Genomic DNA, 18,762 nt, shown 5'->3' with positions numbered 1-18,762 from the left:
TTGTATATAGGTAGTGTATTCGTTTATTTGTAGTTACCTTCTCCCTCTATTCTAAAAAGAATAAACTTCTAGGGATACATATAGATAGCTACTTGTCCATATTCATTTCCTGAAGTTGGTTGGTTTTTATGGGAGACAGAGCGAGTGTATGTGTTAAACTGTCAATTTCGTAGGTTATGGTAATGATGTCACTTTTGTTTTCTTTCAATAATGATATTTCATTTTATTATCGTATATTTTTTTTAATTCAAGCATGAATGAGTAGCAACAGTGAGATTTGTTGTAAAAAAAAAGATGAGACAAATCCTCACTTGCGAAAATAAAATTATCTCTTTCTTTTGTTTTGTGCAGTATCAAGTTAAAGTCTATCGACTACCGGCAGGCGGCAGCATGTCTTGGACTATTTAATATATAGATTGTTCAAATGAAAATTATATTGCTAAATTTGTTGGTGAAATCTACAATATCTTAATTTTAGTACTAACTATTTTAGGCATAAGTGGTCATTGCTCAATATTATCATATAATCCTTGCAATTTGATGGTTTCCAATGTTTAATAAAGAATGTATTTTTGTCAATGCCTTATCTAGTCGTTTTCACTTTTGTTATCTAGCTAACCAATTCTTAATAGGGACAAAAAAAAAAGAGAGTTGTTTTAGTGGGCACAACTTTTGCACGCAGTATACTCTATACACTACTCCCATGATATATAGGAGGTGAGAGGACAAAAGAAAACCAAAGTTATTGCTTGCACTCCTTAACTATTGCTTCCAAGTTTCTATCACTGTATACCAACATTACATCAAGCATAAAAGTTGACTTTAGCTGTATGTAGTTTTAGGGAAAAACATGTGTGAGGTTGATGCCATATAAGAGCATCCAAAGCTGGAAAGAAATAGTTGTATATACCAAATTGCGCTACTCATTAAAAGTGAATTGAAGACTGTCTCTTAATTTCACCTAACTCCTTTGTTCCAATAACATTTTGCTTCCATGCATTGTCATCCTTCTCTAACGTCCTGTAGTGCACCATCGTTTTCTATTTGTCTAAAGTCAATAAAATACCTATGTGACTCAAAATGGTACTTTTTAAAATTCAAATTCTCTAGGTAATTCAAGTCGACCTATAGGAGGAATACAGGGCTTGTTTGGTTCTTCACCCTACCAATTCATGAGTAGTGCCAAAGTCTAAGGCAAAATCTGACACTACCAAAATATTGGTAGTATTTTAGTAGGGTAAAATTATTTAGCTAACATTTGAATTGTTACCGATATAAAGCCAAATTCTCATATCATAGTGGAGAAACTTCTAGAATATGATCAAATAGGATAGGGCCACTACCAAATATTTGGTCTCAATCCAAACTAACACTAATACTATTCAATTTGCCAATAAATTAGTAGGGCATGTTTTTGTTTCAAACCAAAATGGCCCACAATGCAAAAATCTTTAATCACAAGACAAGCACACCATCCAAACATTTTTTCTGAAAAATAAGGATGATATTTCTATTTAGAAAGAAGCTAGGATGTCTACTAACATGAGTGAGCAATACAATGTTGTAGTTTGGAGTAAGCTCGCTCCTTGATTTTGTTAGGATTCAATAAAGTTGTAACTGGGTAGACCTCCTTTGGCTAGCCCGGTATAAAAAAAGTCGACTTTGTATTGGTAGTAACCAATGTATCAATGGCACCGTAATATGCACACATGCTTTGATAATGGACAGCTAAAAAATGTGTTTTCATCACCTATATCACAAAATCAAATCAAGAAAGTGCAAATCCTATTTACGGGTGCCACTACTGAAGCAACACACAAAAAAAATCCCAACCTTTTTTTATCGTTCTAACCCAACTTATTTTTTAAGAACGGGCAACATCTCACAACCCAGCTTTTGGGGAAAAAATTAAACTAAACTTACAACCTTCCTTTTTAAAACAAATAGTCAAACTGTATACTGTGTCTCTTCATTTCTATACTATACTCTCTGCTTCCTAAAATATATATAAACATAGTATATGATATGTGTACCGTGTTTATGTGTTTTGGAACAGAGATATGAGCAAAGCCACACTATAAGAGGGGGGGTGGGGGGGGGGGGCTAGGAATACATAAAAAAAGAATTTAGATATGGTTAATCTATTTTTACCTTACGTGTATCCTTTCATACTCCTTTTGTCCCAAAATATAAGAACTTAACACTAGATGAGATGTTTCTTAGTATAATGTACGGTGTACTAAGAACGTCCCATACAGTTAAAGGTTCTTATATCTTAGAACGGAGAGAGTATAAATTTAGATACCAGTATCTTAAATTTGGTCCAAAGTAGAGTAAACCATATGAGTAACATTGTCTTTATTTCGATCTAAATCCAAAATAGAGTAAAACAATCGCGTGACATCATCTTTATTTCGTTCGCTCCATCTCTGAACGGAGCAATACAGTTTTCTTTTGGTTTAAACCTCCCTAGTACCATATCTAATATGTTTGATGGTTGTTTTTTGCGGTTGACAAGAAGATAAGTAAAACTCATACTCGTTGGAGCATCTGTTATTTGTTGGGCTTTGTGGTTGAGTAGGAATGATATGATTTTTAACAAATCACCATCTATCTCATATATGCAGGTAATATTTAAGGTAACATATTGGCTTAGGTTTTGGGCAAAGCTGCAAAAGTGTGAAGATGATGGAGAGTTTACGAAGGTTGCATGCCGTAAACTGGAGATGACGGTTATACAAATATTTGCGAACCATGGATGGAGATTCACAAATAGATTTGAATAAATGTGTGCTCATTTTCTTGGTTTGGTCTTTTTTATTGTTAGGTGTGTTTAATTTTATTTGAACTTCACTCATTATTTATGTGATTCCTTATAATAATTGCCTATAACTCTGATGAGCAAAGGCTGAGATATTTATTCCATTATCTAAAAAGAATCTCTGAACGGAGTTAAGTACAAAAGCGTAGTGTTTTTCCGGATACACCGTATACGACTGCCACTACACACACCTCACAAACCCACAACAAGACGTACTCTAAGCAGATACGTTTTCGCTACACCGAAAGCGGAAGCAGCGAAGGCGTATAGCTCGCGTTAGGATATTTACACAACCGAGAGAGAGAAAGGAGCTCGTGCGCTGTTCTCTTCTTGCGACAGAAGCAAAAGGCGGCGAAGAGAGAGAGAGAGAGAGAGAGAGAGAGAGAGAGAGCGCGAGATCGCCGGAGATGGCCGACGGGGAGGACGCCGCCGCCGCCCGCCGCCGTGCCGCCGTGACGGAGTACCGGAAGAAGCTGCTCAACTGCAGGGAGCTCGAGTCGCGCGTCAGCACCGGTGAGCCGCCCGCTCCCCACCCCTCTACTTCCCCCCTGCTTGACTTCCGATCTCCCTAGGGTTCGGAGGCGATGGGTTCCGATGTTACCCTAGCCGCCCCGTGGCCTGCGCGCGCGGTAGATCTCGTCCGCGTCTGCGGATGACTTGGATGAAGAGTGGCACGTGTGTAGATTCGGTCGGCAGGGTGGCTTAGTACTGGTGATTTCGGGGATTTACTAGGGGAATCACTTGTTCCGCGACGTGTTCGGGGTGCTAGATCGCGGTCTGGGGCGCTGGGTGTTGGGTTACGAGGTTGATTAGGTCGGTTTGGTCTTTCGAGCGCTAAATCTGGTGATTTGGGCACTTTTTGCTCGATTTGGATCTGAAGTCTGTAGTGTGATTAGACTTAGGATTTTTGTATTAGTCAACCCTGACCATTTGGGTGAGTGATAACCAACCTCTCATAAATTCGGGATCAAGGAGGAGTATTTCCTGATCCTTCAGTAGTTTTTCTTCCTTTTCAACTGTATGATTATGGAGGTGCTAGCTCCTCTTAGTGCGTCATTTAGGTCTCTAATTATGGTTTGAACTTTAAAGTGCTTCCTGTGAGAATGTCTAAAGAATTTATTTAACTTGTTTGAGATTTTGGTACTGTGGGGGTGCGATTTTCATGGAACTCAAGCATTATCTGCTTCTTCAACAGTAGTTTCCATGCTTCAAATAGGCTGCAGCACTCTAGCCTGTGGTGGTCATTAGTCTCTTAGAGCAGCCACATTGTTTAAAACGTGGATTGATTATTCTAGTTAAGTGAGAGCTGTATAGTACACCATAGGTGTCTATATCTAGACCTATTTAAGCCTGAATCAATATACTGGTATCCTTGAGAACTCTTTCATATATACTATGCTTCTGGTGGACTGTAGTTTCATAGGTTATACTTTTGCTGCTGGCAGTCAATGAGTTAAGGCTTAGGTACAATGCTCGTAATCTTTAGTCATGGGATTATGGCTCATCCCAGTTAATGTCAACTAACAAATGGGTTTTGTGATGCATATACTTATTACCATGTGTAGTTTGAGGAAAAAAATGTGGCAACCAGGGTTATATGGCTTAGAGCAAGTCTTATAGAAGAGGTAGATGCCACCTCTGTCCATGTAGGCTATTCATTAATGAAGAGGTGGCATGTACAATATATCACCTCTATATACTAACTCTAGTGCACTAACCCTAATAATTTTGTTTTATTTGTTTGTCCAATCTACTCTTCTCTTTTCTCTCCTTTCTCTTGGAGTTTGTGTGGAGGCTACCCCTTGCATGAGTGGTGGCTCCTCCTCTCTCTCTTCTTGTCTCTTCTCTCCTCCACCTCATCATATGATGCTATGTGGCATCTTGTGGCAAGTGATCCTATGTGGATCTTGGGGCAAGTGTTTAGGGGCTTATAGTACTTGCTCTTGGCAATACTCAGCCTGGAGGGACCCATGCGATGATAGCAGTCATTTATTTGCTTTGATAATTTTGTATTATACTAGGATATTCAGCCAAATTTCCTTCCAAGGAAGTAGCGTTATTTGTGGAGTCAAAACACATTCCTCTTTAGTTTAATGATCGTGAAAACACACTTCAGCTGCATGAAATCGTGGCTTGTTATTGTTAGTAAAGTAGTAACTGTTAGCTATTGTAGGATTGTGCATCATTTCTTTCCCATATTTTTTTTGTTTGGTTTAGTTGTAACAGCTTGTTTGTTCACATGCCAACCTTTGGTTTCTTCTCTTTTAGTCTTATACTCCCTGTTATTATAGATAAACAACAGGAGGAGAAGATTAGTTTTTTAACTATGGGATGATTCCCATACTGAAGTTTCTTTGCATCCATAAACTTTGCTACTATAGTTCATTTGGAACTCAAGTCAAACCTTTTTCTTGGGCAACTGAACAACATCTAGTCATGTCTTTGCCGTTTTATTTTGTTTTTTGGGAACAATACAAGTAAATTTAAAACACATGTTTGCTTGCTTTTAGAACTTTTTGGAGCCTGTTTCATTTTGATTTGCTTGATCTTGCTTTGATGCATGGTTCATCTATATGCAGTGAGGGAAAACCTAAAAAATGCTAAGAAGGACTTTACAAAGACCGAAGATGACTTAAAATCCCTGCAAAGTGTTGGGCAGATCATTGGAGAGGTTCTCCGCCCTCTTGATAATGAACGTTGTAAGTAAAGAGCATTTCCTTTTTGTGTTGAATTTACATCCTTTACTTTGGCCACTCCTTATCACTACAGAAAAATCACAAGTATTTGCTTTTGCCATTTCTTTCCTTCAATGATGGAAAATGACTACAATACTGTTAATTAACTTGATAGAGTTATTACTTATAGCATTTTTATATGAAGCTATTGCTTGCATTTTAGATTTTTTTTTTTATCAACAGAATTTTAGAACTAAACAACTGAAACGCCTATTTCTTCAAGTTATTGTTAAGGCTAGCAGTGGTCCCAGATATGTGGTTGGTTGCCGGAGCAAAGTGGACAAGGAGAAATTGACTTCGGGAACTCGTGTTGTTCTTGACATGACAACACTGACAATCATGCGCACGCTTCCACGTGAGGTATATTTAGTTTTTAAAAATCATCTTCCTTTTTCATTGGAGCATTTTTGTCGACCCTTTTACTGTAGGAGCAATTTTTTTAAACAAAAATCGATGATCTGGGATTTAAAACTGCTTTTTCCCCCCTTCAGGTGGACCCTGTGGTTTACAACATGCTTCATGAAGACCCCGGTAATGTCAGTTACTCTGCTGTTGGTGGTCTGTCTGATCAGATTAGAGAGCTCAGGGAGTCCATCGAATTGCCCTTAATGAACCCTGAGCTCTTTCTTCGTGTTGGGATCAAGCCCCCCAAGGTAAATCCTACATTATTTGTACTTAGATCCCTAATAGTGCATGTAATGTGACTATGAGATCACAGAGACATATATATGGATATTGCAACCATGGAAGTTATTATATTTTACTTTACTCATTGCAGGGTGTTCTACTCTATGGTCCACCAGGAACTGGTAAGACACTATTGGCGAGGGCTATTGCCAGTAACATCGATGCCAACTTTTTGAAGGTGTGTTGTTTGCTCACTTAATAGGTAGTAGTCATCTTTTACAAACTAATTATTGTTTGTACTGATAATTTGGCTAAACAGATTGTTTCAAGTGCTATAATTGACAAGTACATTGGAGAGAGTGCCCGCTTGATTAGGGAAATGTTTGGCTATGCACGTGATCATCAAGTAAGTCTTAATCTCTCTCTACTTTTGTCTGGAAAGCTAGTTGGACCTAAATTGGCATCCTCATTTCTGCAAGACCTACTCTGACATTTACATGATCTAACCATAATCATATCCACATTGTGGAAGTTATTGTTGGTTCTAAAGTTAAAACAATCCTTACGCTATAATCTTCCTTTACATTTAAGTTGCTATGTGGACACTAGCGGTGCATTTCTCCAATCACTTTAACTCACATTCATTTAGTTTCCATCACTCAGTTTTGCCTCCCAAATTTTCTTTACCTAGCCATGCATAATCTTCATGGACGAAATCGATGCCATTGGTGGGCGGCGGTTCAGTGAAGGAACTAGTGCTGATCGCGAGATCCAGCGCACACTGATGGAACTGCTAAATCAGTTAGATGGATTTGATGAACTTGGAAAGGTAACTTATTCATCAGACATATAATTTGGCTATACTGCATTTTATTTTGGTATCATACTGCAGTATGTAAATGCAAGTGAGTTTGATTAAAGTAGTTTACTTGCTAGCATGTTTGCATGTCTACATTCTGGTCTAGCTTTCTTGGGTAAAAGTACACTGATGAGGGAAAATATATTCTAATTTACCTTTCTTTTAACAACCTCCATTGTACAAGATTAGCTGATCTGTACAGTGTAGTATTAAGCAAAGGTATGCATACCTTAAGATCAGTCCTTGGTGGAATCCTGAAAATCATACCATTGACATGATGATTCTTTTATAATCCCTGTTGTAGTATTGTGAGTTGTGGCATGTTGGTGGCTTGACCTTTTGCCAATTATTCCCACTGGCAACAAATATTAGAATCTAGATTTATGATGAAATGACTTTTGGCTCTTCCAATTGATCGAATTGATCATCTTACCAATCTAGGTTTTTTGACTGCTCAATTGTCCATCTATGTCTATGTTCCTAGTTTGTTCAGAATCAAATTGGGTGTGTTCAGAATCAAATTGGAGATACAGTTGGTTACTCTTGTTTGTATGGTTTTTTTGGTACCATGTACAATGATTGCTGCTTTGATGATGCATGATTTCATCTTGACAAGAACTTTTTTGCTTAAACAGGTGAAAATGATCATGGCTACCAATAGACCTGATGTTCTGGACCCTGCGCTACTGCGTCCTGGACGTCTAGACAGGAAGATTGAGATTCCGCTACCAAATGAGCAAGCAAGAATGGAAGTTCTTAAAATCCATGCTGCTGGTATTGCCAAGCATGGAGAAATTGATTATGAGGCAGTTGTTAAACTGGCTGAGGTGAGTTTGTCTTATTTAACTTCCTTATCAACTTGGGCAACCTTCCTGACTCTGGTGGTTTTAGGGCTTCAATGGGGCTGATCTTCGCAACGTCTGCACTGAAGCGGGTATGGCTGCAATTCGTGCTGAACGGGACTACGTTGTCCATGAGGACTTCATGAAGGTGCGCCGCATTATACTCTCTTCTATCTACCAACACACCAGCTGTTAGACATTATCTCACAGTTTACATGCGAATTGTACTTCAGGCTGTCAGGAAGCTGAACGATGCCAAGAAGCTGGAATCCAGCGCCCACTACAGTGCAGACTTCGGCAAAGAGTAAGGTGCAAGATTCTGATCCTGTATTCGATCTTCTACCATGCCGGGAGTTCTCCGCCATGGTGCAAAAGCAACAGAGAAATCGGTTTTTCACCGTCAGGCTTCTATTCTGCACTGCAAGCTGAAGCCATTTGTCATGTGTGCAATCAAAGAGCCATGAATGGTTGTCAAGCTTATCTCTGGGACTGGAGAAACATACCGATAACTTGCAAATTTTATAACTGATGCTTTTGCCTCTGTTTCACTCCGTTTTTTGAGTCTCACCTTGTGTCAGTACTACTGTGTAGTCTTAGTTTTGAGCAGTTGCATGTACTTTTGACACCATGCTTGGTAAAGAATAGCAAAATGGTATCTTGATTCAGCTTCCTGAACCCCATCTGGTGTGGGAATGCATCTCAATTCCTGTGAAATTCTTGCAAAATTATCTTTGCTTCTTTGTGTATTGCATCCCTTCTCATCCATTCTAGTTGTAGTGGTGTGTGCCAAGAAAATGGAGAGCTTCATCTCTTTGCTTATGCTTAGGAGATAACTACGGATCAGGCGTCGGATTATTTTTCACAAGATCAGGTGCCCGCCTGCATGTTGCCTCTTCGCTAGCCTACTGCCCTTCTGTTCCTGACGCATCCATGCAAAAAGTGTGCGCTTCTCTCCTCTCTTTTCTCATCTACTACTTCCTTCGTTTCACAATATAAAGACTTTCACATTTATATAAATGTTAATGAATATAGTTATATGTATGTGTCTAAATTCATTAATATATATATGTACGTGGGCAATGTTCTTAAGTCTTACATTTTAAAACGGAGGGAGTAATATACTATTGTACTAGTACTCATACGTAACTACCTTTTTTCGACTCTTTAAATACCTTTTTTCTCATAAATTATTTATCTGATCTATAATCCGTTTACACTGTTATATGCATTCAATTAAATATTTACAAGGTATTATACTTATATTTTAAAAATCGAGCGTTGTTTCACTACTCATAAAAGAATGTTTCATCATGTGGTCCAGCATTGTTTCAAGGAGATGCAACACGAAAGAAATATTGGAACACCCACAACCACTACATGAAACATAAAGTCACAATAGGTGAAATATCTGATTTTGTTAAAATGTTTATGGTATTTATCACACATGAAACATTTAACTATAATTATTGAGACATCACAAAATACCATGTGCAACATATGCACATGACCTAGTGTAAGTGTGTAACATCAAAGAAATACTTATTGAAACTTCCAAATAATATCATGTGCAACATTAAAGAAAAGATACATTGCAACAAGAAAACTAAACAATACCCAAACTAAAAATATGCAACAAAGTTGATTTTTAATTGAAACATTCCCTTCTCACATATGAAACATCAATTTTTTATTTGTTGAAACACATACCTTTTGTTCATTGTAATATAGTCATATGAGATCGTATCGTAAAAAATTAATTATAATAAATATAACGGTATAATCAGATCGCAAATCAAATATAAGTGGTTCATTTGAAAAAAAAAAGTTTGAAGTTAAAATTAAAACCTCTCTTTGCATGCAACAAATCCCTCCCTCCACCATATGACGTCACACTTTTTTTTTCTTGTGTTGCGTATGCATGTGGTTACCGTGATATGAGCATCCGATTTTATGGCTTGTGTCGGTTGTCCGACGATAAATATTCTTCTTATGCTTATACTTATTAGTCGAAATTTAAATTTTCAACCTTAAAATTTAAAGTTGATTTTAGGTTTTCTTATCAAAATTTTTTTTAGTCTTTGCTTTTTTATGCTAAGAACACGTATATAAAGGTTTTATTTATAAATTATTTTTTTATAAATATGCCGTTTGCCTTTTTTTTTTTCCGGGCCACAACATGATTACATATCCTTGAAACCCAATAATTTACCAGTTCTCTTAGCTGGATAATGACCAGTTTATCCATCTGAATTAGGCGCTTCTGAAGACGCTTTTAACCTGTGGCGACCCAAGAAGCTCGGAGCAACCTGCCACGTGTTGGGCGGGAAGAAACCATCACCCCTTCCCTCCGCAGATCCGACGGCCACGAACCCCCCCTCCCTCCTCCCCGCACGAATCTCGATGCACGCGACGAGATGAACACCCCCATCAATTCAAATCGCCGCGGGTAATCGCCTCCAAATTAATCCCCAATTCCCCGGAGAAAACCAGAGATCGCCATCGCCATTGCCGCCTCCTCCTCCTCCTCCTCGAATGGCGAGATCGGTGGGCGGCGGCAGCGGCGGTGGCGGGGAGCGGCCGGGGAGCGCGCCGATGCGGCTGTGCGTGCACGTGCTGGAGGCGCGGGGGCTCCCGGCGGCGTACCTCACCGGGCACAGCGACCCCTACGTGCGGCTGCAGATGGGGAGGCGGAGGGCGAAGACGACGGTGGTGAAGAGGTGCCTGAGCCCCCTGTGGGACGAGGAGTTCGGGTTCGCCGTCGGCGACGCCGAGGAGGAGCTCGTCGTGTCCGTGCTCAACGAGGAGGGGTACTTCGGCGGGGGGTTCCTGGGGCGGGTCAAGGTGCCCCTCTCGACCGTCATGGCGGCGGACGGCCTCTCCCTCGGCACGGCGTGGTACCACCTCCACTCCAAGGGCGGCAGGTTCAGGAAGAAACGGCGCGGTACGTTGCCCTAGCTTCTCCTTGCCATGGATTGCCTGCTTAGATTGCAACCACTAGAAATGTGGTACGAGAAATGGTAGCAAAGGTGATTCGTTGTGATGCTGTGTTGTTCATGACACATCCTTCTTCTTCTTCTTCTTTTTTACAAAATGAAATTTACTCTTAAAAAACTGCTACTCCATCCGTTCGCAAATAAGTTCATTTCTCACCCATCCCATATATATCAATACAAAAACAAAAATATTATACTCATTAAATCGCAATGTAATATCAATATATCAATATAAAAATATAAAGCAATATCCATACTTTATTAAATCGCAATGTAATTATTTTCACTTTATCTATTCCCAAATCTCAATGCAATTATTGCTTACTTTTTTCACAAATTTTGATGCAATGATTGTAAAAAATTAAATTTATTTTGGGACAAATAGGAGGAACCAAAAATAAAGTAATTTATATAGCGATGCTTCTGTAGACAACCCTTTTTTTAGATGTACAGGTCTTATATGTTATTTTACATCCATCAGATGGATGCTTCGCTGCTACTCCGTGCTAAAAGTATAATGTAGCAGTGGCCAAAGCTAGCATAATTAACTGTTCAATTCTCCTCCATTGCAGTTGCGGGTGAAATTCGCTTGAGGATTTACTTATCTAGGACAGCCATTTGCGACGAACTGAGAAACATGCCAATGCAACTTATCAATGATACACCATGCAGCTCAATGAGGTCAGTTGGAACCACTGCCTCGTCCTTATCAGCGAGGTCAGTAGGAACCACTGCCTCGTCCTTATCAGCGAGGTCAGTTGGAACCACTGCCTCGTCCTTATCGGCTTCTGTTAGTAGCCTTGATCTGTCAGCCTGTCCTAGCATGGAAAGGGCATCCTGCAGCAGTATGGATAAGTTGAGCCAGGGCATCATGGATCAGCAAGGCCGTCGAAGCCCAGGGCAACTGTCTTGTATCAGCACAGAAAGATCTATTCTTTTGGAGCCCGAGGAAGATGACAATGATGCCACCACCAATGCATCATCAGTAGTGGAAGTCATGTCTCGCTACTTTTGTCGGAAACCTGTTGACGCCGCACCTTCTGCCACATCAGATCATGAGCAGTTTCAAGATACACAAATGAACTCTGAATCTTGTGAAAATGGTGATAATGGGGCGCTCCCTGAAACTAGTTTAAATGAGCTAATGAAATCCCTGGAGTCTAAAGATAAAGGTTCTGAAATGCCAGAAAACTTGCGTGGTGGTATACTCGTGGACCAATCTTATGTTCTTCAACCAACTGAAATGAATTCCATGTTGTTTTCTGCACATTCAGATTTCTGGCCAGCAGTTGCAGAAGTTCAAGGGTTAAGCGGATTCCAAACTGACCCCTGGAAACTTGTAAGCAATGATTGTTTGAAAAGAACTTTAAGTTATACAAAAGCTGCAAGCAAATTAGTTAAAGCTGTAAAAATTACTGAAGAGCAGACATACTTAAAGGCAGCTGGAAATTCTTTTGCTGTTCTTTCCAGTGTTAGCAGTCCTGAGGTTCCCTGTGGTAATTGTTTCAAGGTGGAGATTCTGTACTGTATAACACCAGGTCCACAGTTGCCATCTAAAGAACAAACATCACATCTTACTATAAGTTGGCGTCTGAACTTTGTCCAGAGTACAATGTTGAAAGGGATGATCGAGAGCGGGACAAAACAAGGACTCCGAGAGGGATATGCACAGTTTACTGAAGTACTGTCCCAGAAGACCAAAGTGATTGCGCCTGATGATTCTAACTTAAGCAAAGACGAGATTTTAAGCTCATTGCAGACACAGGAAGAATCAATTTGGAAACTGGCTGCCCGCTTCCTTGGAAACTTTGCATTCATATTCTCTCTCTGTATAGCACTGTATGCCATTGCACATCTTCGTCTAGTTAAGCCAAATATGGTGCATGGGCTCGAATATTTTGGTATTGATCTCCCAGATTCAATTTGGGAGGTTGTATTTTGTGCCATTTTGATAATTCAGGGGCAGAATATCTTCAAATCAGGACGGCGGTTTTTGTATGCATGGAAACAAAGAGGTAACTGATTCTCTCTTATCTAAAAGAACTCACCTTACATGCCTTTTGATTAGCGTACATGCTTATTCTGTAAACACTAACAGAATGAGTGGGAATTATGTTTTTTCTCCATCCTCCTCTACCTAGTCTTTTCTAGAATTGATCTAAGTCCTTAAATGATTTAAACAGAAAAAAAACTGTATTCACCTAAGAATTGACTTTTCCTGTTCTTGGGGATAAATCATAAATGACAAGCATATGTAACCTTTTTCCCTCTTCCAATATTAGGTAGTGATCATGGGGTGAAAGCTCATGGTGATGGTTGGTTGCTGACTGTTGCACTTATTGAGGGAAGCGGTGTAGTAGGTTCAGGTACACCTGGCTTGCCTGATCCTTATGTTGTTTTTACCTGTAATGGAAAGAGGAAAACAAGCTCAGTTAAATTCCAGACATCCGAACCGAAATGGAACGGTCAGTTCTGCCCCCACATTATTCATGTTGGAAAGTTACTTATCCTTATGATCTTTGCAGATCATTTTCCTGGTTATCTTACCTTCTTTTTTCTGTTCTAGAGATATTTGAATTCAATGCAATGGATGATCCTCCATCAAGGTTGGAAGTAGTTGTGCATGATTCAGAGGGACCACATAATAAAATTCCTATTGGTCAAACAGAAGTGAACTTTTTGAAAAACAATTTGTCAGATTTGGGTGACATGTGGCTTCCTCTTGATGGAAGGTTTCCCCAGGGATGTGAGCCTAAGTTACACTTGCGAATCTTTTTGAACAACTCGCGTGGGACTGAAATTGTTATGAATTATCTGGCAAAGATGGGGAAAGAAGTAGGTAAGAAGGTAAGAGTTGGATGGTGTTTGTTTAATTCCATTGTCGGCAAAAGTGCGCTCTGTTACTGAAGTTGCATATATGACTGAATACTCAGATACACCTGCGGTCTGCTCAGACAAATTCAGCGTTCCGTAAGCTCTTTAGTCTTCCTCCAGAAGAATTTCTTATCGATGATTTCACTTGTTATCTAAAGCGGAAAATGCCACTTCAGGTAATTAGGGATAATTATTTGTTCTGATGTGTTGAGCTGGATTTTTGTTACTTATTACATGGAATATGGTATGCTAGACAGCACTGCTGATTTCTGCTGTCGTTGTTGGCTTATAGCCTGATACAGGCTTTTATGCTATTCTTTATGAAGTTTAAGTTTAACCTTCGGATATAAGATTACTTCCTTCATTATTATATATGTACATTTGTTTTCATTGAAGCCTTACTTCCTTTAGGAAGGGGAAAACAAGAGATCTGTACTATAGGTCCCTAAACTTGAAACCAAAATTTAAGGTCCCTAAAACTGCTGATGTTGACTTGTTTGGTCATTACCTCTGTTAAGTCATGGAAGACAGCTTGGCATGGTGTCCAGTAAGCCTGTGGTGCAAGTACATGTCCTTTAGCTGTTTTGAGGCCACATCTTCCAATTATTCTATTTAACAGTAATTAGGTCTAAACAGATCACAGCATGCAAATTTAGGTACCTTAGAATGTTAGTTTAACTTCATCCAGCTATATGAGAGAACATTGCAAGTTTAGAGACCAAGACTATAAGTTCCCTATAAGAAAATAGCAAGCACAACACAAGGGGTTTGTATATCTGTGAATTCATGGTGAACCAGTGATTTTTTATGCTCTTGTTAATGATTGTATCGCACATTGCCAGTTGCCACATTTCATTTTTTTAACTATTGTCTTCTTTACATATTTGGTCTATTGGATCAAGAATTGAAATAGATAGAATTTCTTACAGGGGCGCATTTTTCTCTCCTCAAGAATACTTGGATTCTATTCCAATATATTAGGCCGAAAAACCAAATTTTTCTTTCTTTGGGACGACATTGATGATATCCAGGTTGCTCCACCAACCCTAGCAAAAGTTGGAAGTCCATCCTTGATGATCATTCTCCGCAAGGACAGAGGTCTAGAAGCCAGACATGGAGCCAAAACACTGGATCCTCAAGGAAAACTGAAATACCATTTCCAGACATTTGTTTCATTCAATGATGCTCACAGGTGCCTTTTCCTTTTACAACTTATTTTATTTAAATTTTCCATATAAGGAGCTTTATTGAGATATAGTACCATAATGGCCTAAAGAAATTTACATGTTCAGAATTTGATCTATTGGTCATACATAAAAAAAATAAACTACTGATAATAATCCACGGTCCCACCGCACGGGTTATCATGAGTGCGCCACTGCAAAGTAAAACTAAATGTTTTTAATAGAACTGTTAATAGATCCTTTTTGGTTGTACTTTTATCAACATCGTATGAAACAATAGCTGGAATCCCAATCTCCCATCATATTTGCAGTGAGCTTATCTTGTCAAACCTCAAACGGTTGATAACATATCACAATTATGTCTGACAGAATTATTATGGCACTTTGGAAAATGAGGTCAGTGGATCCAGAACAGAAGGGAGAGATGATTGACAAAAATTCTGAACTGAAACAGCTCCCTTGTGAAGAAGGTTCTCTATTAGCCAATGAAGATGTGAAAATGTCAGAAGTCTACTCGGCAGTTCTTTCTGTTGATGTAAGTTTTTCTCTCTAGTCAATAAACAGCATAATTGGAACTCATATGATGCACTTGCAAAAGCATCTGGCTACAGCCCGTGAGTTCTGTATTTGTAGATCAATTCCTTGATGGATATGTTCTCCGGAGGTCCATTGGAGCACAAGGTGATGCAGAAAGCTGGTTGCGTCGATTACTCGTCTACAGAATGGGAGCTACTAAACCAAAACATATACCAGAGGCAAATCAGCTTTAAGTTTGACAAAATCTTGTCGCGCTTTGGAGAGGCATCAACCACTCAACGAAAATATAACTTAGCGAATCGAGATGGGTGGGTCATTGAGGAGGTGATGACCCTCCAAGGAGTCCAACATGAAGACTACTCCAGTGTAAGAAAAGCCAAAACTGAGTTCGATTAGAAATGCATGTGAATGTTCACTTTTACTTTCATCCTGTGCGATCACCAGTTGTAATCCAAAACCGCAGATCCAGCTCAAGTATCAGATGACTAGCACGTCCTTAAAACCAAGCACCTGCAGCATTCAGGTATTGTTAGGGATTGCCTGGTTGAAGGGAGCTAAGCAGCAGAAGAAGGTTGTGAAGAATGTTATGTCGAATTCTGCCAACAGGTTGAAGGAGATATTTTCAGAAGTTGAGAAGGAGCTTGCATCAAAAAAAGGTATCTGTTTGAACTTTGAACTCACCAAACTAACTCCTCTTCGTAGTAAATTGCTGAATTATAGTTGGCCGTAGCTTCTTTCAGCAAAGGCCAAAACGAATTTCATTATCGAAAAAGAGTAAATTGCTGAATTGACTTTGGATTCAGTCTGACCTATTTTTCCATGTGGCGACGACAAAAGTCTATAGAGATTAACATCTAACCGTGCAGTTACCTTGTAAAAGTACTGCAAAGCAGTGAATTACCATCTCCAATCCTGTGCCCTTTTTATTGTCTCGGCTGCTGCTCTGACACTAAAATAGTGTGTTTTTTATGCCTAGAAACAGAAATATTACTGAGTTTTTCTTCTGCTACGAAATTCCAGGTGTGAGCTGACATCCCGTGCAAGATGAGTAATAGATTGATTCATGTGTTCTGAACAATTAGAAGACTAAACGAAGGCAGCAAAGCTCAGTAGCCAACACGATCTGTGTTAGCTCGACGGTATCACTGCTTCCTTTAGCTCTGCTCACTCTTCTGCTGCCAACCTATCGCCTATGTAAAATTGTGAATACCTTGATAGGAATCCAACAAATTTGCATATACATATTTAAGACTGTAAACACGTGATTACAGAATGGAATGAAAAGAATGAACTTATTTCTGGTGGCAGTAATTTTCTATAAAGATATTTGACCCAAAGTCGTGTGATAAAGTGTGCCCTTTATGTTCTCATATGTGATTCACCTTGTAAATAATTACCGGAATTTCGAGTTGTAAGTAAGTGAGATTTTATTTATTTTAAAAAGTTCTTTAAAAAGACTTCCATAGGAGTCAAGAATTACAGAACATTTACGGTAACAAGCAAACAAACTAGTAATGCTTTTTGTTCACATTCCAATCTATCATTGTTAGCACATAATGGGAAAAAAATGAAAAAAAAAAGGAATAACAGATGGATGAAATTCGGTGTCATCGCCTCATCGGATAGCAAAAAAAACCCCCTACAAAAATACAAAGTTATGAATGATTGGAGCGGCAAACTTTTGCCTGTGATAATGTACATGTACAGCTCACCTATAAAATCTAATCATAAATTCACTGGACAACAATGGATGCAAACAGGTAGAGACCAGGAGATATTAACGGGTTGTGACGTGGAAATGTTGGTTTTATCAACTATCAAGCTAGTGGCAAAAATGCCAAAAGCTGATGTGACAAATCATCAAAATGAAGAGGATCACTTCTGGTAATACAACAAAAACGTTTTTTTCTTTTTCCTTCAGAATGGGAAGGACACAACGACATGATTATCACCAAATCATAGAGACATTAGCTAGAAGCTTAGAATCAGTAGTTGTTTTCTACTCTTGCACCCCCACACAAATTTCCTCGTTCATATCATCATCACACAAGCCGTTTTATGTACAGTAACTTATCTTGATTTTTTTTCTGAAACTCTTGCAGCTGATTTTTCATAGCCTTCAGTATTAATTTCATCAGTTTTTTTGAGCAGATATTCAGCCCTACAAAAAAACAATAAGACAATGCCAAAGTCAAACTTATATACATGTATTTCTTGATTTCTAGGACTGATGTGGATCTCTAATTACAGTCTTAGCAAAATTTCTCAGTACTTTGCTCTGAGTAATAGCAAAATCTCCATACTTTACTACGGGTAAAAAGAAAATATATTATAATATTGTATATCATATCGAAATAAAATATGTTACCAACAATTGTTTGCTTATTTAAATATATGGTATCAACTTGTTTGAATTAAAAATTGACTATTTCATAATATTAGAAAATATTATAAGATAATTCATAAAAACTGTGAAAGCAATGGTAAGGGTGGCACCGTGGCAAATTAACAGCCACCACCAATAAAGCCTAAAGGAGTACAGATGTAAGATATTTCCGTTCATCATGAGTAACACCGTTTGGTCCTGCTGTTCATGAAAAATCTCTAGGACTTGCAGGTGGTACCGAACCATACGTCGTGCTCCTAAAAGGCCAAAACCGATTGAGATGATCAATTTGGCAGTGAAAGAAAACGAAAACCACGGCCCTTGTACAATGCATTGGCAGTTTGGCACTATATGTACAACCACACCATAAATTTACCTCATGTTTCTGAACACGACAAACCAACTGCTACTCCGTACTAGTGATTTTACAAAGTCACATATTTCATTGATATACTATGTGCGAAACTACTGGGCTTCTTAACTTTTTTTTTTCCTAGAACCAATTCGATAGCCTTTTCTCTAATAGGAAAAAAAACTCCCGTCCGTGTCGCTCCCAAGGTGACCCGGAGGGCGCTCCACCAAGCACCGCTGCCACCACCATTCCTTGTTCCTCTACCTCGCCGCCGCCCGAATGGCACGTTAGAGAGCCGAGCGGCCTCAAGGACGACAGCGGTGGGGCTCTCTCCTCCCGAGCGCACGTACTGTAGGCGATGGGATGACGGGGCAGACGCCGCTGCTAGATCCGGGCCCTCCATGACTGGATCTAGCACTCGTGAGCCCCGCAGATGGGGATAGTACCCGACAGGAGGCAGTCAGCCAACAAGCAGTAGTGCATAGTGGTGGTGGACGGTGACCATCAAGCAGGAGCCATGGCTGCCGTGCGGCGCCGGCATCCAGATCTGGG

General features: G+C 39.4%; 2 protein-coding genes across 3 annotated transcripts; both read left to right on the top strand.

Moving 5' to 3' along the window:
* Positions 1 to 3,131: 3,131 nt before the first annotated feature.
* Positions 3,132 to 8,549, top strand: LOC127763501 (26S proteasome regulatory subunit S10B homolog B). The gene is made up of 10 exons (XM_052288226.1): positions 3,132 to 3,334; positions 5,401 to 5,520; positions 5,780 to 5,916; positions 6,048 to 6,209; positions 6,335 to 6,421; positions 6,503 to 6,589; positions 6,875 to 7,012; positions 7,678 to 7,869; positions 7,934 to 8,032; positions 8,118 to 8,549. The coding sequence occupies exons 1-10, from the start codon at positions 3,229 to 3,231 to the stop codon at positions 8,190 to 8,192; spliced, it is 1,203 nt and encodes a 400-aa protein (XP_052144186.1). The 5' UTR covers positions 3,132 to 3,228; the 3' UTR covers positions 8,193 to 8,549.
* Positions 8,550 to 10,320: 1,771 nt separating this feature from the next.
* Positions 10,321 to 17,090, top strand: LOC127764745 (C2 and GRAM domain-containing protein At1g03370-like). 2 transcript variants are annotated; one of them, XM_052289661.1, is made up of 10 exons: positions 10,323 to 10,825; positions 11,450 to 12,892; positions 13,160 to 13,342; positions 13,444 to 13,724; positions 13,811 to 13,927; positions 14,681 to 14,943; positions 15,305 to 15,470; positions 15,569 to 15,838; positions 15,936 to 16,128; positions 16,493 to 17,090. In XM_052289661.1, the coding sequence occupies exons 1-10, from the start codon at positions 10,417 to 10,419 to the stop codon at positions 16,501 to 16,503; spliced, it is 3,336 nt and encodes a 1,111-aa protein (XP_052145621.1). In that variant the 5' UTR covers positions 10,323 to 10,416; the 3' UTR covers positions 16,504 to 17,090. The 2 variants fall into 2 exon arrangements, with proteins under 2 accessions (XP_052145622.1, XP_052145621.1); XM_052289662.1 differs by lacking the exon at positions 16,493 to 17,090 and having other exon boundaries at positions 10,321 to 10,825; positions 15,917 to 16,050.
* The last annotated feature ends 1,672 nt before the right edge of the window (positions 17,091 to 18,762 follow it).

Source organism: Oryza glaberrima, chromosome 2 (genome assembly GCF_000147395.1).
Source record: "Oryza glaberrima chromosome 2, OglaRS2, whole genome shotgun sequence".
In the NCBI taxonomy this organism is placed as follows: Eukaryota; Viridiplantae; Streptophyta; class Magnoliopsida; order Poales; family Poaceae; genus Oryza; species Oryza glaberrima.
Note: the sequence above shows the minus strand (reverse complement) of the source record. Positions and strands in the feature narration are given on the sequence as shown.